The following is a 27,756-nucleotide window of genomic DNA, read 5'->3' as shown; positions in this document are numbered from 1 at the left end:
CTGGTTGATTTGCTATGAACAGCTACAGCGAGGCCATTAAAATACTCTGGTTGTAGTGATGAGCTGCGGGGCCATATCACCTGGCATGCAGGCTCTGGGTCACTGCCCTCCTCTAAAACTCCACACATCACACAGCCATTATCTGACCCAGTGCATAACTCCTATAGGAAGTGTTGGGAAGGTTACTTTTAAATGTAGTAGGTTGGAGATGACTAGCTACCCTGTTCAAAATGTAATAAGCAATATTACTTTTGTAATTTTGGAGGAGGTGCTTCATTTTATGTGACCATCTGAGGTTATGTGAACTCACCTGGAGATGGTTCTTCAGGTTTGACACTGAGTATTTCGACATTCAGCATTTTCACAGCTGGTAAACAAGCTTTAACAAGATTTCATGAGGCAAATATTGTCCAATTTCCCGCACTGAAAGGCAATGACGTACTCAGCCGCCTTGATGTGGTCGCGTGGCCGCCTGGTTGCAGACGTGGCAGACTCAGGCTGCCTAGAGCAGTGAGCATTGATTTGATTGACAGACAAGAGGCGATGCAAGTTTAAACAAGAGAACCAATCAAAAACAACTCTCAGAATTTGTTGTAATTTGCTTACATAGCTGTGACAGATTGCATTTGTTTTGTAATTTAACACAATTAAAAGTAACTAGTTCCTCCCAACGCTGCTTGTCAGGAGCACACTGTATGGACTGACCACAGAAGAACAGGCCATTTGTCACTAACACACACATTTTATCTCTGTCTTTCGTTATGTACACAGCTCCTCTGTCTCCAACACAGAGACTTTTATTCCCACGTAGCTCTCACCCCGATCACTCTCGACGCTTTCTGTCTTAAAAGACGTTGAGCAGGTTCCGTACCTGCGTTTCAGGGAGCAGAGAAAAGACTGACTAAAGCTAATGTTTGGCAGCGCTTTACGGGGCCTACCTTGTGACCTGATGTATGGATGCTGAAAACAAAGAGGTCTTTGTGGAGAGACCTCGGAGACACAGAGTTCACCCTCAGGTGGAGGCTTATGCTGTCTAAATCATTGCTGGGGCGTATGTTTGAAATGGGTCTGCGCAGTATGTAAAATGAAGTGACGGTGTTTTAAAGTCGAGCGTGAATTCGTCTTGATTTTATTGATAATTCATCATGTTGTGTAATGGGTTTTGGCAGAGGTGCTCGGCCTCCAGTTTTACTGAAGCCTTTTCTCACCGAATGTGGCAGATCAAATTAGCCTTGATCTGTGCGTTCGGTGGAAAGGTTTTTTTTTTTTTGGGTGGGGGCTTAAGGGTCTGACCTTCATCAGCATCAGCCTTCTCAGAAGATGAGAAGGACATAAATCAAATCAGGGAAGCACGTTTGCACTTTTCACATTCTTTATTTTATTGTGCTTTTTTAGTTTTTAAGGTTAATATTTTAACTGGCGCTCTGTGGATTTAAGATGCACAGATTTAATTTAGTGCTCAGCTTTATTGACTTGCTGTGTGTGTGTGCGTGCGTGCGTGCGTGCGTGCGTGCGTGCGTGCGTGCGTGCGTGCGTGCGTGCGTGCGTGCGTGTTCCCGAGCACCTTTGCTCTCATTAAGCTGCCATAGCGAGCTGCTTGGCACCTGCTTTAAATGCGACCGCCGCCGCCCGCTCATTAACACTAACGAAAGCGTGGCTGGCAGCCGCCATCCACGCCCAGGCTCGTCAAGTGGCCCACTTGCTGAAATTAGCTTCATTTCACAAACAATTTCACCAACTCGTTACGTAGTTAGGTGTTTATTGGAAGATGGCTGACTCTCACTTGAGAGGAGCTGTGTGTAATAAGCACACGGCAGGTTAAGATGAGCCAGCCCACATAATAAACCATAATTTGCCAACAAATTCAGACTGAACTTCCAGTCACTTCACCTCGAAATACGCACACTCCAGAGGGTCTGTATAGTCCCTTAACATCATATACTCTATATTTCTAATTGCTCTTTACAGTGCTAAGGTGCTTAGAACTTTTTCTTCTCACACTGTAGCCATCAGGCTCAGTCTTGGACCCCTGACCGCTCCCTTCCCCCTCTGTGTTATTGTTTGTATTCCCAGTCTCAGGTTTTCAGCTCGGGGTCCCTGTAGTATTAACTCGTATTAATTCTGAGTAGGATTCAAAGTCCATTTATTTTCTTTACGATATGGAAAGGCCGTGGTGACATGGCTCCCCTGTGTTTAAAATTTTGCTTGTTTCAATTTGTGCTCGGCCTCCCCAGACAGACCTGGGACATGATGTATCGCACGCCGCCGCCTTATCTGTTGATGTACAGTTTTAACCTTTTCAGAAGGTTGCCTCTCTCCACTCCGCGCACACCGCTCTCCCTTTTCTCCCCTTTTCAGCCTCACTATCCAGAGCACAGGAAATACATAGAGCGCGGAGGCTGAATGAAAAAGAAGAGCGTAACCCCTTTTCCAAAGGCATCTAATGTAAATGTTTAGGTTTTGTTTCCATAACATTTCCATATTAAGAGTTGGCGACCATGTGCAGCGGCGGGCCGTGGAAACGATGAGAGTTCGGGGGCTTGAGCTTTGTGCGGCGCTGAGAGGCTGAGCTATGTGTGTGACATTGCAGTGAACTTTCAGTGTGCATCTGTGGGCTTTCTCCAGGGCTGTTAGCTTTGGCCTGTTTGCTCATAGATACAGCACCGTAAATCACACTCTGTAAAATGTAGAATGCGGGGATGGGGTGCAGAAGCATGTACTGCAGCAAGGGCCTCTCTCCGAGGGAGGGGCGTAGAGTCACATATTTCTTTGTGCATGTGTCTCTTTCCATACAGGTACTGTATGTAGAACATGCGCTGCCTCAAGGCCCAGTCAATAGTACACATATAGCTGTGAGCTCACGTTTAGAATTTATGTGTTTCAAATACCTTGTTGAAGTTGTAAGGTCAACCATCAAGGTATTTCTAATAAGCTCATAAATAATGACCATGCAAAAGACTGAGGATTTCTATAATTATTATTAAAATGACACCATGGGGTGTGCGAGTGTGTGTTTTAATCTGACGTTATTGATTGCAGGTTCAAGGTTTTATGAACTTTACCTTGGAGCTGAACTTCTGGTGCTCTCCGTGGCCCTTTGGAAGCTTCCTGTCTCGGTCTCCAGAGGCCCCACAACACTGTTAACTGTCTGAGGATAGAGTGTCTGGGACCGGAGCACTGTCAGCCCCCTGAATCTGGTCTTGCATGTGGGGGCTGAGGTGCTCTCTGCTCAGAGTTCAACTGTGACATGTCTTTATGCATGGCAGCTAATGTTCAAAGAATAGGTATGATCTATATGAGGCAGAGCGGGGCCACCGTTGGCTCTTCGGGGCATAATAAATAGCTTGAAAGATGATTTATTGGCTTTGTGAAGAGAAGTAGTGAAATAACGTTGCATGTACCCGGTGAAGAACTGCTCCGTTTTAATTGTTTCCGCAGCTTTCAGCAGACTTTCAGACGTACAGTAGCTTCAGCGTCTGTAAGACACAATGGCAACAAAATGATGAGAGGGAAGAGAACAAAAGGTAGAAGTGAGGGGAAAAAAATCACCTTATGTTTAAATAGTCTCAACCTGACTTCTCAGTTGTTTGGCAAGTCATTATTTATAGCTTTTAGTAACAGCGGTGCTCGCCAACTAAGGCAAAGTTGCTCTGGCTTTCAAAGCGACTGTGAATGAAGCAGCTGGACACTGTTGGATTGGCTAACGTGAACCACCAGATGCAGTGTGTCTTAAGTCTCAGACCGTGTTGAACTCTGTGCTCAGCTATGTGCCAAAGGCTTCCGATGACAGGATGCGGAGGCCTCGGTGCAGAGCTTTGTTATTTAACAGATTATTGTTATTTCACTGCCATTGTAATGTGATCGAGTGTGTATCACCCTGTCAGAAAGATCTTAATCTTCCCGGCGGCTTTTTTTGTTGTTGTTGTTTGATTGAGCGCAAGTTTCCTGGATGGTGATCAAAGAAAAATACCTAAGTGACCTTATCTCTCGTAGATCAGTCTCGCCAGTGTCCTATCTTTCTGTCTCTTGTCTTGCTTATTTTTGCTTCTTTCTTTTTTCTTTTTTTTTTTTGGCTTCCAAAACCAAAGCCAACAGCCGTAAGCGTTTTGCAGATATCGATTTAAAAGGTATAACTCATTCATAGCCACTTCAGAACTCTCTGAGATGACAGCGGTGATGTAAAAGACGGGTTTGTTTCCTTTGTTTCGCACCGCAGGTTTGGTCCAGGCCTTGTGATCTACTGGTACGGTTTCATAGGAGAGCTGGACTGCCAGAGAGACAGAGGCATCCTGCTCAAAGACTGCTTCCCCACAGACATCGTCACACTGTGCCACGCCGCCCAGCAGGACCGAGCGCCGCGAGAGCCAGAATAAAGACAAAGAGCGAGGAAAAAGTAAGGAGTGGAGCGAAGAAAAAACAAAAAAAACTAAAGATGGAAGGAAAGAGAGCGGAAGACGAGGAGGCGGGGAGGGGTGGATGCCTGGATCCGGAAGCAATTTGGCTTTCCTGCAGAGTGAGACTCCTGGCAAAAATCTGCCCTGAACTCCACCTGACCCTCTGTTTCTGTCTGTCTCCCTTTTTGCCCTCCCTCCCTCTCCTTCACTGCCCCAAAGCTACCACATGTGAGTACGTGCCAGCATTCTGTGTATCTGACAGCACAGGGTCACATTCATACCTGTGTGTGAAAACACCGTCTTGGAGGCTTTCCTGGCTGCGTTCGGCTCCTGGCCCCTGGATGGCCTCTCGCAGCGGACGGCCAACGTGAGAGCCGGGGCCAAAGCGGGACATATGGCCCTTCCTTATCACACCCGAAGCCCTGGCCTTTGTCACTCCTTCCTCCTCTGCTCCATCGGCAGATAAGAGAGGTGCGGTCCGGCGGCTGGGTGGACGCCTGACTCTCACCTGCGTCACTCGGTGCCCTCTCCGTCACTCTGCAGGGGGGTAAACAGGATCATTTCTGATTAAATCTGCTCTCAGTGACCTTTTTCCACTTTGCATTAGAAAATCTTTTGAGCTTTTTATTTTCATTGTAACCACAGTGAGTGGAAGCAATAGTTCACACCACAAATATGTTTTGTCAGAATTATTATCAAACCTTTGTATCTGCTTCTTTAGAGTAATTCATTATAGTTACTTAAAGCGCGACACAACAGGTGACGTTAATCAGACAGAGAAAGTAAATTGCCACACATGAAGCTTGTTCTGTCTGTGGACTGATTCGTTAATGGACGATCATTGTTTACAGTGTTATGTGTTGTATCCTGTAGCTTTTTGCTAACAGCAGCCTGAAGGTACAGTGTCCTCCACACAAGTGATTAAGGCATCTGTTGAACCAAAGAGCTGAGATCACAGTCAAATAAAACACTAATTAATTTGGCCTATATGTCACCACAATGAGTGCACTGTAGGATTGTAAAAAAAATGTCAGTCCTTGTCACTGTGATCATTTAGAATATATGTTTTTTTACTGTACAGTGCAATTTTATGCATGTGTTGGTTATTCATTAATAAATTTTGATTCACGATTTTGTATTAACAGCATAAGCTTTAAACTCTTAGTACACACTTCTTAAGCTGAAGTTACGTGAGGGCCGACAGGTATATATAAACACTTGATTTCCATGTTAAGGTGTGCAACTGTCCAGCAATTGTCTGTTGCACTTCTTTACAACCCCAGTACCTTTTATGAGCAGACACCAATGGAAGAAACACAGTCCAGCTAGGGGAACCAGAAGTGAACATAAAGTTGAGTGATGCTTTTAGAGGCAGATATGCGCTGCCTATAGAGTTCCCCGTCGTGTCCTCTTCTTTATGGAGCAAAAAACGACAAGAGGAAAGAAAGTTAAAGGGTGAAGAACCTGCCACCACCTAAATGAGTGCATCTTCTAATAATAAGAGGGCTCATTTTACATGCGTTGTTCCCCCCTAACTGATGCAGTATGCAAAATAGTAGACAATACTACTAATAGACAGTTTGGCTCCTAATGTCGCAGATCACTTGCCTGTTGTCCTGCACAGACATAAATCAAAGCATCTCAGGTGAAAGGTGTAGAGACACAAATGATCTTCTCCCTGTATTCACTGCAGTGTTATGATTCCCAAACCTGACCCGCTCTGCTTCTAGTACAGAGAGTACAGAGCTCCCCCATATAGAATAAAAATAAGTGTTTCTATGTTTGTTCTGCACAGTTATGCACCGCTCACGCAGTTAGAGAGATATGGTATGTGGGGGTTAAATACCACTAAAGTGTTGCTTGATTTGTTACCCTTAAACCTCTAACCCTCAGCCGGCTCCCATCTAGGCCTTGATCCCTCCACGAGGAGGCCAGTGGGTCACCACGAGGTCGCCAGGCGGCCATGGCTTCCTCTGTCAGGCCCCCCTGCTCCATGTGGTACAAAACAACTGTCCCCATGTGTCCAGTTAAACTCAGCCCTATTGCCTGGCCGTGGAATGCTTAGACATCAGTTTATGGCTCCTGTTGGACACAAAAACAGAGCTATTTTACTCGGGGAGGGAAAATTCTCTGTTGAATAAGAACAGAAAAAATGGAAAACAGCAGATTCAGTTCCTCTCAAGTTTCAAGCCTTCCTGCCATTGTTTTCCAAGATGGCTGTCGCACAAAAGAGGAGCCAGGGTCAACTCCTATAAATTAGGTTCTGCACACAATGCAAACTAAATACGGCTTTTTTTAAATCTACTTCAAAGGCGAGGGCTGACATCGACATCAGCTGACAATATTTCCATGATGCGAGTGCAAATATACCAAAAACACACTCCCATCTGATGGCTTTTAAGAGCGAGACATCTTCATTTTGTGTTTTCCTTGCCCTTGTCTCTCAGCTCTTTTTAGATTCATTGTTTGTCACAACAATGGGGCACTCGAGTGCTCTCCAAATAAGGCCAGTTTGGAGAGGTCGTTTCCTGGGGCCAGGAACACCAGTGTTCTGGAGAAATGTGATCCTCGAGAGGCATCCAGCGAGCACAAGAGTCAACATACAGTATTTCTCTCATCAAAGAGAAGTTTGGACTTGCAGCAATATATGAGGATTACTGATAATCAATTTTGCGTGAAGGAGAAAAAGTTGAAAGCATATTATTAATCATGTTTTTCCTCTTACACTATTGCCAAGAAACTACATGCAAAACGATTTAGTTACACATTGTATTCATTATTGTAATATTGGTTACAATTCTTAAATCTGTGACTCCCATGTGTCAGATTAGTTTGATGCAGTTCACAGCATCCACTCTGTCTGGCCTGGGCCCGCAGGCTATTGGAAGTCCACTATCCACTCAGATGTACATCTTGGCCCGATCTCTTCCAGATCCTGCTGTTTTATGCCTCCTCGGCCAAGCTGCTAGATAGACCACTGAGACGCAGAGAATGAGAAAGAAGGACGGAACCAGAGACAGACTGATGGGTAGGTTCTATCCCTCCAGCAGACCACCAAACGGACTTCCTCCACGCTCCTGTGTTATTTATGTGAAGAGAGCTCTGGCCTGTTTCTGCCCCAGGCAGCATAGTGCTTTTAGTAGGGATCCTCTCAGCCAGCAAGACATCACAGGGTGGAAATAAATAAAAGTTCTCCTGGAAGAGTCAGAGCAGCCAGTTTGAAATTAAAAAAGGGTTTTTTTTTGGAGGGCTTGAGTAACAACACTGGGAAAAAAGCAGCCTCTCTGCCCTGAGCTGAGGCAGATACGAAGAGATTTCATATTTATTTTTAGGAAGCTCTGCCTGCTAATCAGAGGCTGTTATTTTAAAACAACAATGGATCATGAGAAAAATGGTCTGGGGGATTTTAAATGGCAAAGCAGTGGATGTTTGATTGACAGGATGGAGGGCAGATGGTATGTTTGAGGGAAACTGAACAGCTATGACACATTAATCCACTCTGAGGGGTGGGGGTGGACGTGGGGGTAGTTTAGTTTAGAGATGTATGAGTCACCGGTAGCGCCGGACAAGCAGAGACACGGCCGAGAGCTTCGAAATGCAAAAAACTCAGAGCTCTGAACACCCTGCAAAAATCACTCCTGACACTGATGCGACATCAGATCACATGCACCCAGGGCCCGGCCATTGAAATATTCCATTTCTGACAGCCCTAAATGAGCAACTGGAGCCACTTTCTGTGAAAAGGAACAGCTTGGTAGTGGAAACCTAAATATCTTAGATGGTGTACTGTGTTAAAGAGCAAGGTGTTGACTGGGCGTCTTGCTAATTGAGGTATTCAATTTAGAGCCAAGCTCCCATTTGTGAGTGGTGCTCGCCGTGTAACCCACGCCTTCAGATAAATCCAGGAAGCATATTTGGAGTTCCTTCCAGTGAGACCTGATACAGCATGTGTCTGCGGCCATCGGCGAGGCCTGCGTGACGGTCCCGAGTTTAGCCAAGATGTCATGCATCAACCTTATTTTACAGTGGCTATTTTGGCCTGTCAGCTTTGATTCATCTGCGTTGTTTTAACATGTATCGCCACTGATGAAAAGGGGGAGGCGAATGCAACAGAGGAGCAGGGGTAAAAAAAAAAAAGGTCTGTCAGGGAAAAGGAGGGAGCGAGCGTTTGTGGTTGGAACCACAGGGGTGACAGCCATGCACGGAGGCTGCCTGCTCCAGCATCGGCCACCGGAAAAGGTCAGCCCCCCTGAGTGGCATTTGGACTGTGACAGAAGTGACCCAGAAACTGTGTCATCTCCTGTTCTCAGCAAGGGTCCAGAGGAGGCCTGGTAACATCCACAGGTGCAGGTACCAGGGCCAGCGTGGGGACGGGCGGGGGTGAGGAGAACAGCAGGGTAGAGGAGAGGTAGAGGAGGAAGAGACAGCAGCGGCAGACGTATGAGCACCAGTGACATTCGAAAAGATTAGAGCCGTGTGGTAGGAAAATATGACTGTGGAGGTAATCCGGGGGTGGGGGGTGGGGGGGGTTGGTTTCAAGAGGCTGGAGACGAACTCTGATTCAGCCAAAACAAACCCCGGCTCACCCTCCGCCTTGTCCTCTATTTGTGAGCATGATGAGAGCTGTCGCAAGCTTGTTATTATGAAATAAGTGCACTTAGGAGGAGGTGGGGCTACTGTGCTGGGGTGGCTGTGACCATGGAGATGAGCGTAGCTACTATGGGATGCACCAACCACAGGTTTTGATTGGTGCTGAGGGCAGAGCTTGAATCCAAGGCCTAATCAGAGCCAGTAATCCAGTTGATAACAGCGGATCTGGCGCTGCACGCTGCGCCGGCTCGTTCACGAGTACCCTTGCATTTGTCAAAACAAGCCTTATGATCATTTATCACGCCGCAATAAATCCTGGCATGAAATCCTTCCGCGCAGATGAGACGACTCCTCCATTATGTACAGACTCAGCTTAATTTTGGAAATATTTGAAAGAGCAGATGTGATTGGTTATTTTATTGAATTGTTGCCACTGGAAACATAATATTTTTGTGCTGGGAAATAGCGGCGGGCAGGGATGGGAGCAGCCGGAGGAGCCGAGGAAAGGAAGAAGCAGAGAGAGAGTGGACTGAACTTTTGTGAGTGTGTGTGTGTGTGTGTTTGTGATGCTTTACGAGTATTTTGTTGGGCCTTCACAGTGCTGAGCAATTAACTGTTTGGCTGAAAGCACAGTGCCAGCTCCAGTGCACCTCAGCTAGAGAAATGGGGGCAATTTATCACTTTTACAACTCATTTTCACCCCAAAACACTCCACTCTTGGGCTGGATACAACCTCACCGCTGCCGTGCCCTTGAGCTCCTGGTGACAGGTAAATATACACTTCCATCCAAACACATGTCCCACAACGTCTGGATTTGACTTACGGGAGGTCAGCCTGCGAGGGATCGATGCTGTACCTCCTTTTTAGAGGCTTGATGATGTCATGTTGCAGTGCACCATGGGTTATGGGTCCAGCGGACCTGTTGCTGCAAGCAAGCAAGCAAGCAAGCAAGCAAGCAAGCAAGCAACAGCCACGAGTGTGAACTTTCCGCGCGCACTCTGAGACAAACTTGAATGAGCCGAATCTCTCTACTGTAGCTCCAGCACGTCACTCCGCTGACAACATCCCAGTCCCGCAGGGATCATCGTCAGGTCACACAAGAGGGAGGAATGAATGGAGCGATGTGATGTTGTCATTCAAACGCAATGGATCACTTGAACTCCTTTGCCCTGTTGTAATGACCCTGTGTAAGGCCCTGTAATGTGGTTTTCCCATTGGGTTTGAGAGAAACCCTATGCCAGGCCATTCAGGTGCGCAATAAAGTGCTTTTCACTTTCTGAGGACTTCCTGTCTCCAGTGGCGTTCTCCATTAACTCCTCACAGACAGACAAGAGCCTTTCTATTGGCCCAGGCGCTCTTTATCGCAGCAGTTATTCCCCCCAGGTACGGCGCTACCTGGCCCGCAGATAAGATAGGAAGCCGGCTGCCTGTCATTATTGGCAGATGAAGGCTATCTGAATATTGACAACAGTTTACACTCCTTGTTGAGAAACAAAGTGGGACTTGTGAGACAGTCACACACAGGGCTTTTATTGTGCAGGGGAGATATGAAAACCCAGGTTCCCTGTGGTCACACACCCAAATAGCCTTATGTCACAGCTCCCCCTCTTCCCCCCCCCCCCCCCCCCTGCTGCTGCTCCTCTTCAGTTGGCTACTATTTATTCCCACCAGCTGTAGTGATGTGCTAAAAAAGTTCTTGACACCAGCTATTGCTTTTCATCACCGCAGCTTCCGACTGCTAACAGGGGCCATGCTAGCTTTTCTCCTGCCTCCCTCACACGCTGCGTGCTGCAGGAAACGCTCTCACACAGAGACAGAGACGCACACCTTAAAGTTTATTGCAGAGAGCTGCAGGGCGGCAGGAGAGGATGCGTTCCTGAGGGGTCGTCAGTGTTTTCGTGCATGAAACACCTGAAATGGCAAACTAAACCGGATAGATTGACCAATAAATAAATAAATAAATAAAGACGTTTGGTGGACTCGTTTACATTTTGTTCTGGGACACGATCCGAAGGGACACAGTTACAGTTACAGTCGTTACGCATCTTGAACGTTTCATCTAAATTTGTTTTGCGCTTTTGCGTCTTGGCCAAAAAGAACAAGTTAAAAATGTAATCAAACAAAAGAAACACGAATGTAACCTTTTTTCCCCCCCTCCTCTAAAGATTAATTTTAGACCACTGCTCTCTGCTTTCCCGTCAATAAATTTTAAGTGATAATCTTTCCAAATTGTTCCTAAAATATGTCGAAATATTGACAAAAAACCGTTTCCGTCTTTTTTTTTTTAAAAAAAGAGATAAATAAACAAACCAATTTCTAGATGTCGACAGCCTTCTTTGCACTTTAATGTCAGTAGAAAACGCGTTTAATTTAATTTTCAAACGAAATTGTTGCAATTCGTTTTTAATTGTGATAGAATTTATTATCCATATTTTCAAATCGTGTCTACAATATTATGATTCTAAGTTGTAACTTCTATACTAATTAATAAACAAGCAATAATAATGCCCACATATTATTGTTATTATTATAAGAATTATAACTATTATTATTATTATTGCTGCTGCTGTTGTTGTTGTTGTTGTTGTTGTTGTTGTTTACAGAGGTTTAACAGAATGATGAGTCTTCTCTGTCTGAATGAAGTGGACCACCTCTGCGTCTCCTTCACGTCTCCTCCAGAGGAAACGTTGGTCTGTAACTCCATCCCAGTGACACCGGCCTCCCCCCCCTCTATGCCATTACATTGTTTTGAAAAATAAGGAGAGGTTTTAACTGCCATCCGAGACGATAATGGTTACCGATTCTATACTTTCAGTCATAATCTTGAAGTGGGCCGTGATTAATGATGTCAGTGTTCGCGGGGTCCTTCAGGCCCCTGGCTGGATGACTTCAGCCCTGATGCCCCCCTCCCCCCTTTAAACACACACATAGTCTCGGCCGTGCACAGCTCTTGCAGGGATGTTGCGGTCGCGTATTATGAATTGCTCATTTCTCTCTGTGTGTGTCACACACACACGCGCACAAACACACACACTCAGGAAGGGGAGCTGGGCAACAAGTCCCCAGGTAGAAGCGTAATATTGACCCTACAATCCATCTTTATTGATTTTACCATCAACGCGGCCGCCTAATACATGCATAAGGAGCTTTATACCTGTGAGTAAATATGAGATGAGAGTGTTTGGAGGTCACGTTTGCTGCAGCGGGTCAGGGTCTCACCGTGTCAGAGGATGGAACAGGGTGGAAAAAAAACATGGCGGGAGGGAAGTCCCTTTTCTGCACTGAGGTGGAAAAATGAAAATGAAGGAGCGGAGGAGCTGATGAAGCTTCTCCATCTTTAAAGCAGAGGTATGAATGGAAGCGTCACAGCGGGCCTCCTCCTCCTCCTCCTCCTCACTCTTGCTCTTCTTCTTTGAACACATTTACTTTGGCTTCCAGAAGGGGTCGCCATCCTGTAATAACAGTGCGCCCAAGGGTGTGGTGGGGAGGGGGTCTCCATCTCTGTCTCTCTCTCCAAAAACCAACGACCATCTATTATATCGAAGTTAAATATTGACTGATTTAGAAACGCGCACTGTTCCGATAGAAATGTGCACATGGATCAATAACCCATAATTCATATTTTAGAAAATCCCCCACCTTCCTCTCTTCTTTCTCTCTTCTCCTCGCTCTCTCCTCTTTCTCTCTTCTCCTCGCTCTCTCCTCTTTCTCTCTCTCCCCTCTCCCTCCCCTCCCTCTTTCTCCCCTTCTCTCTCTCTCTCTCTCTCTCTCTCTCTCTCTCTCTCTCTCTCTCTCTCTCTCTCTCTCTCTCTCTCTCAGCCCTCTCTCTGTTATTTACAGTTCTTGTGAAATGTCTCACTTTGCTGCCCTCGGCTACCCGCAAGATATTTCTAACCTTTTTTTAAGCTCTCAAAATAAGCGAAAGAAATTAAGAACAAAAAAAAAAAGTCAAGTCAGGACAGCAGCCCGTAGATGAGCGCCAGTCGATATTTTCGCCGCTCACTGTTAGGACTTCCGCTTCGTAATGGAATAACGCCAGATTTATTTGCGAATCTTATGGCTTCTGCTGCCATAAAGCGTGATTATTTCACTGGAAAAAACGGGCAAATGTTGGCAACCTTGAGGCCGCTGTAACACAGCGCTGGGGAAGGCAACATAATGAGAGAAAAAAGAGGCGCTCAGGCCTGAGGCTTGCCTAATTAAATCTTAACTGATTGAAATAAAGGTTTGAGTAGCTCAAGGCTTGACTAAACTCCGGCTATTTTCCTTTTTATTGCGCTTTATTTATTCTGCACTCACATGCCCTCTTTCTCTGCTGCCTCAGCCCACTGGCCGCTGCACTTTCCACTTTCTGCTCCCTCCAAAAGCCCACAGCTACACGCTTTGACTAATTATGATTTTCACATCATTAAGATTTATTTTTGCGGGGGTGAGTGTGTTTAGAGGTGGGGGGGGGGCGGACTGTCACTCATTTTTAAGAGGACAAGCACCGCTGGAGTGTGAAGAAGAGAGAGAGAGAAAAAAAGGCCTGTAATTCAAGCAGTCGCGCGTACGCGCAAAAACTCCCGAATATCATCCATCCGGTCAGATTCCAGCACTACTTAAAACCACTTCAGTGTCCTCCGGTCGGTCTGAAATTGGACTAATAATGTATTTCCCCTATTTCGTCTTTTCTTTGTATGATTTGTCTTTTTGAAATGCCATTTTTCTTATTTTAAAAATGCCCTGACATCAGGTCTCATTTTAAGCCTAATTACGCATATTTATAAAATATTCCCGTATGTCAGTGCGTAATTTTGTTTTAAGATAAAATCCCCGTTTTCTATTTACCAAAATGCCATCGAATAAATGAGGAAGTGCGCGCTTGCGAAAGGCCAGTGAAGAGCCATCAGTGGGACTATCTGCAGGCGCGTTTCTTCCTCCATTGTCTGAGGAAATACTATCAGAAATGATAAATAGATAATGGAGCTGTCTCCTGCAGACACGTTCATCAGCGGTAAATGGGAGCTGGCGCGGAGCACCACGGAGAATTAAGGCGAAAGAGTTTGCAACATTCCTGCAGGGGATAAGTTGTTGACAATTAAAGAACACACACACACACACACACACACGCACACACACACACACACACACACAGGGAGAGAGAGAGAGAGGCAGAGGGAACGAGAGGTCAGACGTGCGTTTACTTGGCCGCCTTTTGGGGATATTTTGTTTATTTCCGTGTTGTAGTTTTGCTGCTTGACCAACAAAACAAGACTTATTTCTGTTTACTCCACACTTTGAGGCTTTCTCTTCGATCTCTGGACGTGTTGCTGCCATTTGAGCGTCGCTTTTGCCAACGAGATGCAGACAATAATAAATCAGAGAATGAATACGTGTGTGTCGAGTTACGCATTAACTAGCTGCAAGGTGGTTGGTGGTTTGTGTGACTTCCAGTTTAGCTTAAAAAAAAAAAAATCAAAGAAGACGTGCATGCGCGTGGGTTTTAGTCTGTTTGACTCTACTAGCTGAGTGGGAATGTGTATTTTTCTATGTCGAGGAAATGAACTGTTTGCTGTTTGAAGAAATAAAATCACATCGAGCACCAAACAGCTGAAAGAGAAAGCAAACCAAGAAAAAAAGCAACGTTGAAAAAGAAGAAAAACATTAAATCTGCATCCAGATGAAGTTTTGCGTCTTTCTCGATTATCTTCTCTGAGTTTGGATTGTGCAGATCAACCCTGCCTTTTATTAAAAAAAAAAAAAAAAAAAAAAAGAGCCAGTCCCCTCCTAAAGAAAGCCTTTTCGGTGGTGCTATAATAAACCATTTTCCCTGGGCTTTATTGATCAGTCACTCTGAGCTAATGTAATTATCCTCATCAATAGGGGGACTGCAGGGAGAATCATTATGCGGCTGACATTGATAAATGATCAGCCAAATGCGGCCCTTTTCTCCCAGGGACCCCCGCCTCTGACCCGCTCACACAGGCCTACATAACGTAGTCATAGAAACACCTTATGGCAAGAGGAGAGAAAACTGCTGAAATGTTTAAAAAAAAAAAAAGGAGGGCAGCACACACACACACACACACACACACACACACACACACACACACACACACACACACACACACACACACACACACAAACCTAAAAACTGTCCCCCAAAGCAAGCCATTTTGGGGAGAGCCAGCTGCAAAGCGAAGGACACTCAGCCCCCGCGTGCGTCCGCTTTTATGACCACTATCCAAATCAGCATTTTGAAAGAAAAACAAAGCACAGACAAAACTTCTCCTCATTTTTTTTTTCTGAATGCGTTTCTTCTTCTTCTTCTTCTTCTTCGCTGCCAGCAGATGCACTTGTGCGTCTAAAAATAAAAACATTTGCGGTCCTCTCTCTCAGATCATGCAGCCCACTTTGCCAGATGCTCTGCAGAGAGAAACACAGCCAATAACATAAGCATTATTAACATGTTGCCTCCGTGACGCGCGTGCGCGTGTGTGTGTGTGTGTGTGTGTGTGGGGGGACTTTTAATATTGTTGCACGGGCGGAGTGAGTGTCTTCCAGAGGACCGGGCTGCATTGTGCAGCAGTGCAGAGGGAATATATTCCTTATTTTATTCCTGCAGCAGCAGCCCGGACTGGCTTTGACAGGGAGGAGATGAAGGGGAGGAGTTGTTTAGCTCGGCTGGATCATCCATCATCCCTGTCACACCGAATCGGCAAAAGGAAAGCAGCAGAGGCAATCTACCTTCTGTCTCATCGGGGAAGAGGGGGGGAGGAGAAGGGCGGGGAGGGGGGGGAAGAAAAAAAAAAAAACTATTAATATTAAAATCCTCTCCATCCACAGTAATCCTCACGTTTTCTCTCTTTTTCATCTGATAATCTCCGCACAAAACGGAGGGCTTCTTCCTTCCGTTTTCTCCACAGAATAAAAGAGCACCAGAAAAACAAAAAGGGCCTTTTAGGTTTCGAATAGTTGAGAGAAGAAGATGCATCATTAAGGAGAGTCTGGTGTAACAGCGATAAATATCTGCGACCTGCGTGAGGCCTGACCTCTGCGTGCGTGTGTGTGTGTGTGTGTGTGTGTGTGTGTGTGTGTGTGTGCAGAGAAACTGTTACACAAAGATGAACTGTGCAGATTTAATGTCCGGAATTTCAATAAAAACAACCTTCAAACCAAACGCTAAAAATAACCTGAAGGGAAACGATGCTGTGACAAGATAACACATGAAATAAGTTCTGTTAGTTTTAAAAAGGCGCCTTCGATGCGGGAAAGTGTCCAGGAGACGTTTAATGTGTCCACGTGATTTAAATCATTCATAGGTGTCGTTGTGATTTTCAGCTTTTTCTTTTCTTTTCTTTTTTTTTAACAGAAACATAAAAATGTTTCATAAATGCATGAACAGGCCTTTAAATGCTGGATGAACAAATGCGTGTTTGCAGAATTTTTAAAGAATTAATACTCATTTGAAATTGTTTGAGATTTCAAATAAATATACAGAATTAATAAATAGAGGATCTGGTCATATTTAGGCCAAGGTTGGATTTTCTTTCAACTAATTATTTGAAAAGAAGAAGAAAAAACTTTCAGAGGGCCACGTGAGAATAATCAGAATAAATTTATAAGCGTAAATCCAGAAGGCCAGTTTGTTTCAGTGCATTAAATACAATTATTAAAATATACATCCATTCTATTATTGTTGCTATTATTATCAATATTATTCGGCTCTTATTATTATAGTTTGTGTCACGTATTTGTTGATTCACACATGGGACTGACTCATTGAGAGGCAGAGTTCGGACTAAAAACTCAAAGAAATAAACGAAGAAAAGCAATATTTAAGGCCTTCAGTCCGACACATCAATGCTTAAACTTCCTCGTGATGGACATAAAAATATTTCAGGCGAAGTGACGTTGTCGTTTCTGGTTTAAGGCGATGACTGGGATGGCCGCGGGCAAACACAGGCGAAGAGTCACAGAGAAGACAGGAGATAGCCTATCAAAGCCCATCTGAGCAGCAGCTCCTGGACGGCGGTGCCGCGTTCTGCCGACAGGCGGCGCTGCAAAACGGCAGAAATGAGCCGAGCGCGCTCAGAGAGGGCCAGCCATGGCTCTCACTACAGGAGCAATTACACTGGGGACAAATCCTTGTTCTATTGTTTGAACGCCAGGCAGAGAGTGAAGGGTAAATCCATCTGAACTACATTAACTTTCCCCCCAAATTAAAGCAACCATACATTTTAAAATATTTAACATTATTTCATCTACATTTTATGAATTAGTATTTATTTCTGTGAATTGCACATTGGGATATTTTCAGGAAAATTAAGCGTAAAATAAAAGCTCTTCAGAAAACCTGATTTATTTCTGTTTATTCTGCCTTTTTCATGCCTGATGTTTAAGAACTGGAGGCCACAGCTGGCCTTTTTTTTTTTTTTTTTTTATTAACCACCACCTCACTGCTGACAGTTTATCTCTTGCTCTCAAACTAAGGTGGGCTGGTGTTAAATTCCCTCTGTATTTTGCCCTTCATTTGCATTTCACTGTTATTAATAATTTTGAGGACGTATTTGTGAGCCTAAATAAATTGTCCTGGTGAGATACGTTTTAAAGATTATTTGTTGTTGTCATTTTTAAGGGGGCATTCAATAAGCCAGTGGGCAGCCTGGCTAAAAACAAGCTTTTGAATGCGGCGAAAAATAACTGTAGGATTATTATATTTTTTGAACATTTGCAAAAATAAAATTAAAATAAGACTAAAATATGACTTTGCTATCAGGTTACAACGCACCCAAAATATGTTTTCTAAATAATAATAATGAGAAAACCAATTAATCTTCTTACTATTAAAAAATGGAAATGTGGGCAAAGGCTCTATTTATAACACAGTTAATCACACAAAAATCTAACAAAAATCAAAAATGAAATATTTATTACAGCATTTGTGACTGAACACCTTTTAAACATTACGTCACAGTCCTCATACAAGTATTTAATGTATTTTTGACAAAGCTTAAGGGAGACGGCATCTTATCATCTAGTGAGGAACACGTGCTGAAAAAGGAAGGAATTCATGGACATACAATATCAATGCCACAGCAGATCTGAAACTAGCAAAAACATTCTTTTTCAATTGAGGTAAACACATAGAATATCTAACATGAAACAATTAATAGACTGAACTCTGTACGAAGTTTGTTACAATATTCTCTCAGCTTTTTCCCCCCCAAAAGCATTGAGTTCATAATTTAAGTTTTTTTTCTTTTTTTTTTCTTTTTTTTTTCAGTTATAGGTTTTTTGGTGCATCAACCATCAAATGCTTCTCCAGTGCCACAGAATCAACGTTTGTGTCAGTATTGTCCTTATGGCAAGAGTGTTGATCCGCAGGTAAAGAAGCGCCGTAGGATGTTGCTTTTCCACTATTAAGCTTCCTTCAATAGGCTCTTAACGACGAGAGTCCAGGGTACAAAAAAATAAAATAATATTAAAATAAAAATGTATAAAACCAACACAATCCAGTGCTTGGGCAATTCAAACAAAGAACTTTTTTTTCCTTTAAAACCTACAGGGCAACATTCATTCATGAACCAAAAAAAGAGGGGCATGACAAATGTTCAAACTGAATCTTCTGGAGAGATCCGGTGTCATTTAGCAGCCTTTTCCCATCATGCCCTGTTCTTGTGAGGGACAGGACCTGATCGCCCTCTGTGGTTTGGAGCCTTTTTGAGATGTTCCATCTTCTTATTGTTTTTTTTTTTTCTTTCTTTCTTTTATAGTGCTGTGCTGCGAGACAGTTTCTCCTCCAGGAAGGAGCACACACAGTGTGAGAGAGAAAAGGTTAACCTTTAATTCTAAAACTAGCTCAGGAAACATAAACCATGTGATCAACGAAAAATGCACAAGTTTTAACTTATTTATCTATACTTTTTATACTACAGTAGTTATAACTCTTGGAGTCTTTCTGTTGTTTCTTTTTTAAATCTTCCAGAGTGATTTTATTTTAGAAGCGTTTGTCACGTGAAAGTGTACTGAGCATGTTTATGACGGTGCGTGAGTGTGCGAAAAGTGTGTGTTTTTTTGAGTGCGTGCATCTGTCCGTCCTTTGCACGCGTGTACGTCAAAACATCCGCTGCTGATCTTTACCAAAAGCCCAAGACTTTACAAAGTGTTCTTGTCAGCTTGGTCCTCCGTTTGGATGAAAGTAACAAAATTGACAAGTCTTTAAAAAAAAAAAAAAAAAAAAAGAAAAAATTATCACAGCTCATCTGGAATTCTGTTTCTTTAGTGTCAAATTCTGGTCAAAAGGGTTCGCTTTTTATTCTTAAAAATAGTCTCAAAATAGGATTTATTGTGGGCTGCTGCTTTCTTTTTTTTTAAACTGTTTCCTTGTAGTAGCTGCTGTTTTCTTGGTAGCAAAGTTCCCTTATTCTATTGGGCGTGGATGTCCAGGCCTTGTCCTCCAGCACTGGGGTCAATGGGAGTGAGCAAAGGGGGTCTCTGTGCAGGCATGGTCATTCCTGGGTGCGACGAGGGTCCTCCATGCATCAGCATGGCGTGGTGGGGGTGGTGGTGGTGAGGGTGGTGGCCGTGGGGGTGGTCGGGCAGGTACGCGTGGAGGGGGGGTCCGTGTCGGAGCTGGGAGGGGTGAGAGGTCATCTGATGAGGGTTGGTGTAAGTATGCGGGGCCATGCTCATGCCCATAGGACCACTCTGAGGTACGTACTCCCCTGGCATGCCTGGCAGACCTGCAAGAAAGACAAAGCGAGAAATGAATTCACGCAGTCGACAACACTATTTTCTCACTGCAGCTTTCGCATTCTCCCGCCATTAGCAGGCCTCCATTCAATTCTAAAAGAGCTTAGCGGATTTTATGACTGCGTACGGCGCTTTTAGCTCCGACAAGTAAAGAGAGACATTACTGCACCGCGCTATTTTAGGCCATGGTGAGTGGTTTACAATGCCCAATAGCGTTGTGGTCAGGTCTCAGGTTGGAAAATGATCCTCAGTCATCCACAGACACTGCAGTCCTGGAGGACGTGAGGAAAACCAACCAGCCGTATTGATGTGGAGGAGTGCTAATACTTTTACAAGTGGAACAGTCAATTCCCCAGCTGACTTCAGTGACAAACCGAACGGGCGTCCTCTCAGGGGAACGCGCCTCTGTGAACATATTTGATTTAGAATCCCTTAAAGAAGTTATTAAATAATTTAGGACTTGGTTAGCTGCGTCACCGAGGCAGCGAGCATTAAAGGCTTGGTTCCACCCCCGAATGAAAGCATTTTCACGCAAAACAAAGTGCTGCTCTTAGATGCGTGGAGAGCGGGTTGTGGAAGTAGAGAAAGAAAGCAGCGAAGATGAAAGGAAGTAAAGAGAGATAAAAGAAAGGAAGAGCAGGTGGGGTGTATTGATGTCCCTTAAGATGGGCTCCACTTCATATGTGTAGAGACCCCAGCATGCTGGCATCTCTCATACTGTGACAGGACCCAGGACACAAGAGCTGGCTCAGCAGTGCCACTGTTGGGCTTTTCTCATGGCTGTTTGTTGTAATCAGAAAGGAAAAAAGTAAGATGTGGGGGGGTTGTTCCTGGAGCCAGGGGCTGGAGTATGGGAACATGGCTGGTCTAGAGGCCTGGACCTTGGGGAGAGACAAGTGAGAGCAGGGGGTCCCGCTGGAGCCAGGGGGCCTGGGTCTGGGATTGGGTCTGGGCCGACCTGCTTTGTAATGTGAACCCCTGGGGGATTAGAAGCTGTAATAGGAGGGGAGAGGTCGCTGCAAGGTCACTAGGCATGCTCACTCTCTGCATTCCTCCACCTTAGTACACTGCAATTAAGAAATTACACTGGAGGGCCCCGGTGAGGGGAAGAGGAGGAGGAGGAGGACAGAAAGGAGAGGGGAAGAAGGGACAGCAAAGGCCAAGATTAATGACCAGTCTCATTGGTTGAAAGCTGTGCCATTTTCTAATACTCTCCTTCCATGTCAGTTCATTTGAAATGCACATGTTTGTCAGAGCAGGTCTCTTAAAACCTCACTACTGGGGTCATAAAATAAATAAATCACTCATGGTGTTGGGGTATGATGGGTGCCCTCACCTCCATATAACCCACAGCAGCTCCTGTTAAAAGGCCCAGCAGATGTTTTTGACACTGTAAGCTGGTAATCTCCAGTCTTGTAAGCTGCAGTCATTCCGTTAAGTAGATCTGAGACCCCCCTCCTTTATTAACAAGAGTGGTAAAACCATGTGAAGACAATAACTGAGGACAGACCGGGGCCTCTCTCTCCACCTCTGCATGCTCGCCTCCCTTGCTGCACTTCTGTTATGGCACAGCAGTCCTGCTCAATGGCTGGCCATAATTAAGTACCAAATATACCATATTGTGTGGCTGTGTAATCAAATCAAGAGAGGATAATATTCCTCTGTATTAAGCTATTAATGTAATTGGTCATGAAGCATAAAGTATGTTACGTAATTAAATAGTCTCAAAATTATATAGCCCTATATTAAGAATTAGCCAACCTGAGCAAATGTTGTCTCTGTGTGGCTGTTTTAGGGAACATTGCTCCTGATTTTTTTTTTTTTTTTTTTTTCCTGCTGCCATTAGCAAAGACAGGAGGGATGAGAGAGAACGAGCGAGAGACAGAGAGAAGCAGGGGGAGAGGGGGAGAGAGAGAGAGGAAGCAAAGACCAGAGGGGTGAAATGATCTCTGTCGGCAGAATTGCCGCTGTGACCCTTCAGAAAATCCAGTCTCCATTTACATATAAAGGGTTCTTTTAATCAAGGTAAGTGTTATTATATTGTGCCTCATTGGGCAAAGGGAGTTTAGGTGTTAAAATAAAATCTCTTCTGCCCTGCCGCCTTTGGGATGTGATATGTCTTGATTTTTCAAATGTCAGCACTGTGGCACTAGCGGGAGGTGGAATGGCCAGCTTAATCAGACTGCCGCCATTTAGCTGTATGAGGGTTGTGCGTGTGTGTGTGTGTGTGAGAGAGAGCCAGAGACACAGAGACTGTATCTGTATGTGTGAAAGCGATCGCCTCCTTTTAGATGCAGTCATGCTTGTGTCTACAACCTTATAAATTTATCTCAGTGTCTCCCTGCTCTTGTCTGCGAGTCTCAGGTCAGGCTAGTCACTGGCCCCCGCCTCCCCTTAAATCGTCTCCCTCCAGTAAAAAATAATCAAAACACACAGCGCACCCCCCCCCCCCCAACACACACACACACACACACTCATTCCTCCCTTTACACAGCTCAAACCAAACCCCCAGTGAAGGATCGGCCATGTCACCCACGGCCCGTATATCTCGCTCAGGGACCGTAATGTACTGCGGTGTTCCCGTCTTTGCATATAAGATAATTTGGGCATCAATCCTTCCCCAGACAGATTTATGTCACTCGGAGGACAGTTTCACTTCTCCTTCTTTATCGCTTCACTGGAGCCTGCTTAATTTCTCCCCGTCAGCCCCTTCCCCTGGAGATGTTATTTTTTCCCTAAATGTCCAACATTTGCATTGGCTGTCCGGGATGGGGAGAGCGATGGGGCTGTTGTGATAAATAAATTCGTGCACGCCATGCCAGGTTGTTTCTTCCCCTCCTTCTTCTGTTGTTGTTCCTGTTGTCTGGCGCCACAAGCCGGGTCCTGTCTGTCCCAGGACGGGTTCCCCCTTTCTCCCAAGTCTTCAATTCATCCTTGGCGACTGGCTCCCTCTGCCCCTTAAAGCATCTTGCTACAACACCCATGCATGCTAGCTCCTAGCTGCTGATGCTAAGGAGGAGGGGGCTGAAGCTTGCTGCAAATTATAACCAGGGTAGTGCTGGTGATGTGGAAGGGAATTGTGGGAGAAAAAAAAACAAACCCCACAGCCCCAGAGTGTAAAAGACAAGGAAAAGAGCCCAGTACTTACTTCCCCCTTTTCTTTGCGTTTTGCTTTACAAGATGGAGGTTACATGTAGTGCCATTGCCCATCCATGCCCATATTCATCCCCATTCCACTCATAGGCCCTAGAAAGAGGAGATAAACGCCAGAAAAGGGTCAGCAGGAGTTTGAATCACGGAGAGGTCAGAGGAGACCCACTGATGGAGAGGATGGTTAGCTTCAGGTGGAAAATGAGGAGGGCGGGGGGGAAGTGAAGGACGGTGGCATAAGTGCTTTAATTTTGCAATGCATCCCAGAAATCTCTTTGTCATGATCATTTGTGAGAGATTTTGTCAAATTAGAGGAAAAAAACAAGACAGGCAACAGACAGTCTGGTGAGAATTTTAAAGAGAAGCGTTATCGCAGCGGTTGTTAGTATTACGTGGCTGACTTGTGGACCTGCTCCGTGCTGAGGTCACTAAATCTCATGCTACAGACAAGAGGATCGGTGCTGATCAGCTCTGCGGTAACTGAAGGTGAAACTGGCAAAGCAGGCATGACGGAGGGAAGAGGGACGGAGGAAGAGAGGCGGACGGACTCACCAGCTGGTCGGATCCCCATGTGTTGCTGACCATCCAGCACGAAGCTGCCCATCGGCTGGCCCTCTGGACTGTATGCTGCTCCTTGGCTCACTGAAGGATCAAGAAGAAAACCTGATTGTAGTCAAAACGTGGACATGAAAAAGGGAGGGGGAAGAAGAAGAGAAAACACACCAGACAATCAGCAATTGTCCCAGCTTGAGCCCAAACATACTGTAAGACATTGTGCTCATGTTTGTGGACAGCATTGACTGACACGTGGCATGCAAACACGCATACAGTAGGTTCCCCATGCTTGCAAGCGCTCTCTCACTCACACTCACACACACACACACACACACACACACGCCACCAGTGTCATTCAAAACCACACTTACAGGAGAGACATTGTTCTCTAACTGAGAGAAGAAAGCATGCAGTTTGACAGGATGAGTAGAATTTCTGCCATGGCAGGCGATTCCTGCAATCAGTGCTCAAACCAGCCGTCATATACTCTTAACTGGAGCTGCATTTTCCCAACTTTTTTGACATTTCATAGACTAAATGATTAACAGATTAATCATGGAGATAATCAGCAGATTAATCGATAGTGAAAACATTCATCAGCGGCAGCTCGGATCTTAAAACACAATTCTAAACATGTAGATAATCCCAAAGGGGCCAATATTACGAGTGATTATCTGTCATGATAAAGAGGATACAGTAACAATCAATTTGCTCAGTTGTATCTTGTTTTGTCTCTTATTAGCCCTAATGAATTAATGCTCTTTGGAGACTGTAGAAAACAGTGTATTCTAGGACTATAACAGTATTATCTTGGATAATCTGTAATTCGTAAAGATTAGGGGGAGCTCTTAGTCATGCTGCTGCTGTCGAGTTTGCTGATTGGCACGCATTTGTTGCATGCTGATAAATATTCCAGGAGCGCAGTAATTGTAGAAAGAGTCACCCACATTTCTCATTTTGCTGATGTTCATTGGAACAACGCCGCCCGGTGAGTGGGGACCTTTTTAAGGCGGAAAGCTTGCTAATCAACAAAAACAGCTTTTCCCTCCCCGAGACAAAATAATTGGCTTCTTTTTGGTAATGCCATAGTCAATGAAGCTTAGGGCGGCTGAATCGTTCCACGGGATCACATGGTGGCGCGTTTGCTACTCAGTTTGTGCTTTTTGGGATCTGACCACAATAGACATGGAAAATAAATGATGTGCTATCAATTAACAATATGAAGCTTTCCATAATCTGTTTTAACAAAATGGAAATCCCTCCCGGCACTGGCGTCAAAGCAAAACATCAGATCTGATTTGATCACGGCGTCATGTTAAACTCATTCTCCCTCCTCAGGGCAGTTTTCATCACTGAAAACACATTCATTGATAGTGTTAAACTGGAAAGTAGCTACGCAGTGGTCTTGATATTTGAAATGTGCTGAACGACGACTAAAGATCAAAATTCGGAGCAGTGATTGCTCTGAATGTGAGGGAATTCAATTAAAACGCAGCAGAAAAGCTGGGGGAACCCCTCCCTGCCCCCACCAACCCCAACCTTGGACTGGAGCAAAAATTAAAAACAAAACAGCCCCCAAAAAAAGGAGATAACTCATAAAATGCTGCTAGCATTTCTGGCACTCCTCTTGTGTCCAATTAGTAATTCACAGAGAGAGTGCTAATATACCTCTCTCCCCACTTAGACTGGGAAATCTCCAATTAGAGTCAATCAGCAAACGGCCCGCACCACTGCCGAACGCTTCTCATAGAGAGGGGGGATGAAGGGAGGGAGAGGAAGAGGAGGGAGCAGATGTAGGGTGCCCCTTTAAAAAAGAATCTGGGCTCCAGGCATGATATGCATGCCAGTGAAGGATTTGGGAAGGGTGTCTTCATGCTGGGGAAAGAAGGAGAGAGAAGCAGCGCTCTGCTGTACATCAGCCGAGTTCTTTACCTGCTCGATTTGACTGGTCAATCATGGGCTGTACTATTCTTCTCCTGGCGTTAATGAACCTGGCAGAGAGGAGAAAAGAGAGAAACAGAGAGGAGAAAAACAAACGTTAAATCACCCTGCATTCACACTCGGAGAGATTCATCACAAGCCACCACAAAGACAAAACAGTTTTGCATGACTTAATGGCAACATTAGCCGCCGAGTCCTTGAGAGAGGCGCTCGCAACAAAACAGCAACAAACAAAAGGGCAATTGTGTGCTGACTTGGGAACCCAGTGAGGGATACTTTTAATGTTCCTTATGATCTATTCCCCCCTCTTTTAATAAAGCTTTTGATTATGTTTGGTTGCTATGGGCACCAGGGAGACATTCCTCAAGTATTAAGTGCAGCTCGGGCTCAAAAGAACCGTCATCATGGCACATCCTTCTCTCTCCATGTCTCTCTTAGTCGCTCCTGCAGCAGCACACAGCAGCTTCATACGCAGGGTGCAGTGTCCCGTCTGCACTTCCTCCTCCAAAACAACGTTATTTCTGGGGTGAGCTTTAAGTTAGCAAAGTGCAGGGTACAAATGGTTCCTTTCATTACTCCCCTCCATTCCGCCCCCCACCTCCACCCTTCCCCTCTGTGGGACCCCACTCTGGCTGCATTGTAGGGGGTTCTGCTCCCCTTCCAGCTGTCTAGAAATGAGGACCAGGCATGGGCCACTCCGTGCTTTCACAAGGTATTGTTATGTCAGCGAGCCCATCAATTAGGCTGTCTGAAGTTTTATCACCACCACAGCAGCGAATAAGTGCAGCTCCACAAAGCCTCCCCAGCCGGCCCTGCTCCTGTGGCTTTTCCAGTGTAGAGCTGGAGGTCATCTGGAGGTGACTGCCAGCCAGGGGCAACCTTTTTAACTTGGAATGAGATGCCTTGGGCTGTATCAAACGCAAGCTGGCCGCTCAGGTCGAGCGAGCTCTCCACCTTTCTCCTTTCCTTCAGATTTTACCCAAGTTTTCTCTGTCTGTCTTTCTCTCATTCACTTTCACGTACTAAAAATGTAGCATGGACATAGCGCTACAGGTACCACCATGTGGTTGATATTAAGGAGGGGTTTCAAATCACGTTGGAGCTGTCCAGCATGGAGTCCTTTCCTGGTTCCAAAAAAGCAGAGGAGAAAGAAAAAAAAAGGCCCCACCGCCCTCTTCTAACGTACGGGCCACGGCACCATCAGCACGGCTAAAGAACTGGTCATTAGAAGGAAGGGAGAGCTGGAACCAATTTGGGCTCCTAATCCCCCATGAAGCCCTGATACCTGCCCTTACCTTCTCCAATGAACTTAAACGCCTGTAATCTGCCCGGCTCAAAGTGACATGGTTAAACGTACAAAATGCACGGCTGGGAAAAGAGAGACGCGGTGCTCATTTGCCAGGGGGCATCCAGAGTGCAGGTACGCAGGGGTGCGGCGGGCCCCCGAGAGAAAAAGATGAAACACATCCATATGAGAATGAGAGAGAATGCCAGAGGACGCTTGGCGGAGTGCGCGAAAGAGAGAGCTGGATTGGAAATTATATGATTGTAACGCGTGATTTGTGGTTTAAGAGATGAATCAGGGTTAACGTTTATTAACTGTGAAAGTATTTTTTGATGGAACAAACAGGACAAAGTATTCTTAGACAGCTATGCTGTCAGAAATGCCTGCAGTGTTTGAGATAGAGACACGCTTGCAGCATCAAAACCAGCTGAGCAAGTAAACAGTAAGACATTCCTGGTAGCGCACTCACTCTTTTAGCTCCAGTGCAAGGCCTGCCAAAATGTATATCCTGCTGTCTGCCTTTCTAGATGCACCGAGGAGCTCGAAATCACAACCATGTGCATTTTTACCTATTCTGAGACATAACCATAAACACATAATAGTAGGAATGTACTTCCCGGGTGCTAAATTTGCCTATGCGGCCTCCAGTGAGGAGAGGAAATACTCTATGTAGAGAGAGCATGCTGTACGATCAAAGTGTCTTTTTCTTCTAAATGTTCCTTCAGGTGTCTTCTTCTGGTGTTTTTTTCCTGCCTCTTACATAAAGCGTACAGGAGAACGTTCAGCTTTTACTGTGTTTGCATTGAAAAGGTACATTTTTGAGTATGAAAACAGGTCATTGCCATGTACACAAACACATGGATATTCAAATATTTTCCCCACGAGCTGCTTCTGAGATGACCTGCTTCTTGTCAACATTCCCCATTGGCCAAACACAACCATATCGCACACACCCACACACACAAAAAGGCTGTGTTTTTGACAAGTTGCCACAGTAACCAGGGGGCGATGCAATGCGCTGGAAGGAGTGGGGGTGACCAGTGGGCCCCTCTGGTGGCCTTAGAGCACCTTTTATCAGTCTGAGTAAAGCCAATTGAGATTAT

At 45.1% G+C, this 27,756-nt stretch overlaps 2 protein-coding genes across 9 annotated transcripts in view; one reads left to right on the top strand and one right to left on the bottom strand.

Annotated features, from left to right (window-relative positions):
• cdin1 (CDAN1 interacting nuclease 1) overlaps positions 1-5,540 on the top strand; it is a 54,971-nt gene extending 49,431 nt beyond the window's left edge. The window contains exon 12 of the mRNA XM_070980101.1: positions 4,217-5,540. Within this exon, the coding sequence (XP_070836202.1) occupies positions 4,217-4,373 (157 nt within the window). The 3' untranslated portion in view covers positions 4,374-5,540. The remainder of the gene's footprint in view (positions 1-4,216) is intronic.
• Positions 5,541-19,329: 13,789 nt separating this feature from the next.
• The window catches only part of meis2a (Meis homeobox 2a), a 78,574-nt gene continuing 70,147 nt past the window's right edge, over positions 19,330-27,756 (bottom strand). For 3 of the 8 annotated variants that reach the window (XM_070978736.1, XM_070978738.1, XM_070978737.1), the window contains exons 10-13: positions 25,360-25,418; positions 23,425-23,514; positions 22,871-22,968; positions 19,330-19,712 (exon numbers count right to left, since the gene is read on the bottom strand). In XM_070978736.1, coding sequence (XP_070834837.1) covers positions 22,910-22,968; positions 23,425-23,514; positions 25,360-25,418 — 208 coding nt within the window. In that variant the 3' untranslated portion in view covers positions 19,330-19,712; positions 22,871-22,909. Of the gene's footprint in view, positions 19,713-22,870; positions 22,969-23,424; positions 23,536-25,359; positions 25,419-27,756 lie in introns of all 8 variants that reach the window. The other 5 variants (XM_070978732.1, XM_070978734.1, XM_070978733.1 and 2 more) reach the window with 3 other exon arrangements.

The sequence above is a fragment of the Chaetodon trifascialis genome, chromosome 14 (assembly GCF_039877785.1).
Source record: "Chaetodon trifascialis isolate fChaTrf1 chromosome 14, fChaTrf1.hap1, whole genome shotgun sequence".
Taxonomy (NCBI): domain Eukaryota; kingdom Metazoa; phylum Chordata; class Actinopteri; order Chaetodontiformes; family Chaetodontidae; genus Chaetodon; species Chaetodon trifascialis.
Note: the sequence above shows the minus strand (reverse complement) of the source record. Positions and strands in the feature narration are given on the sequence as shown.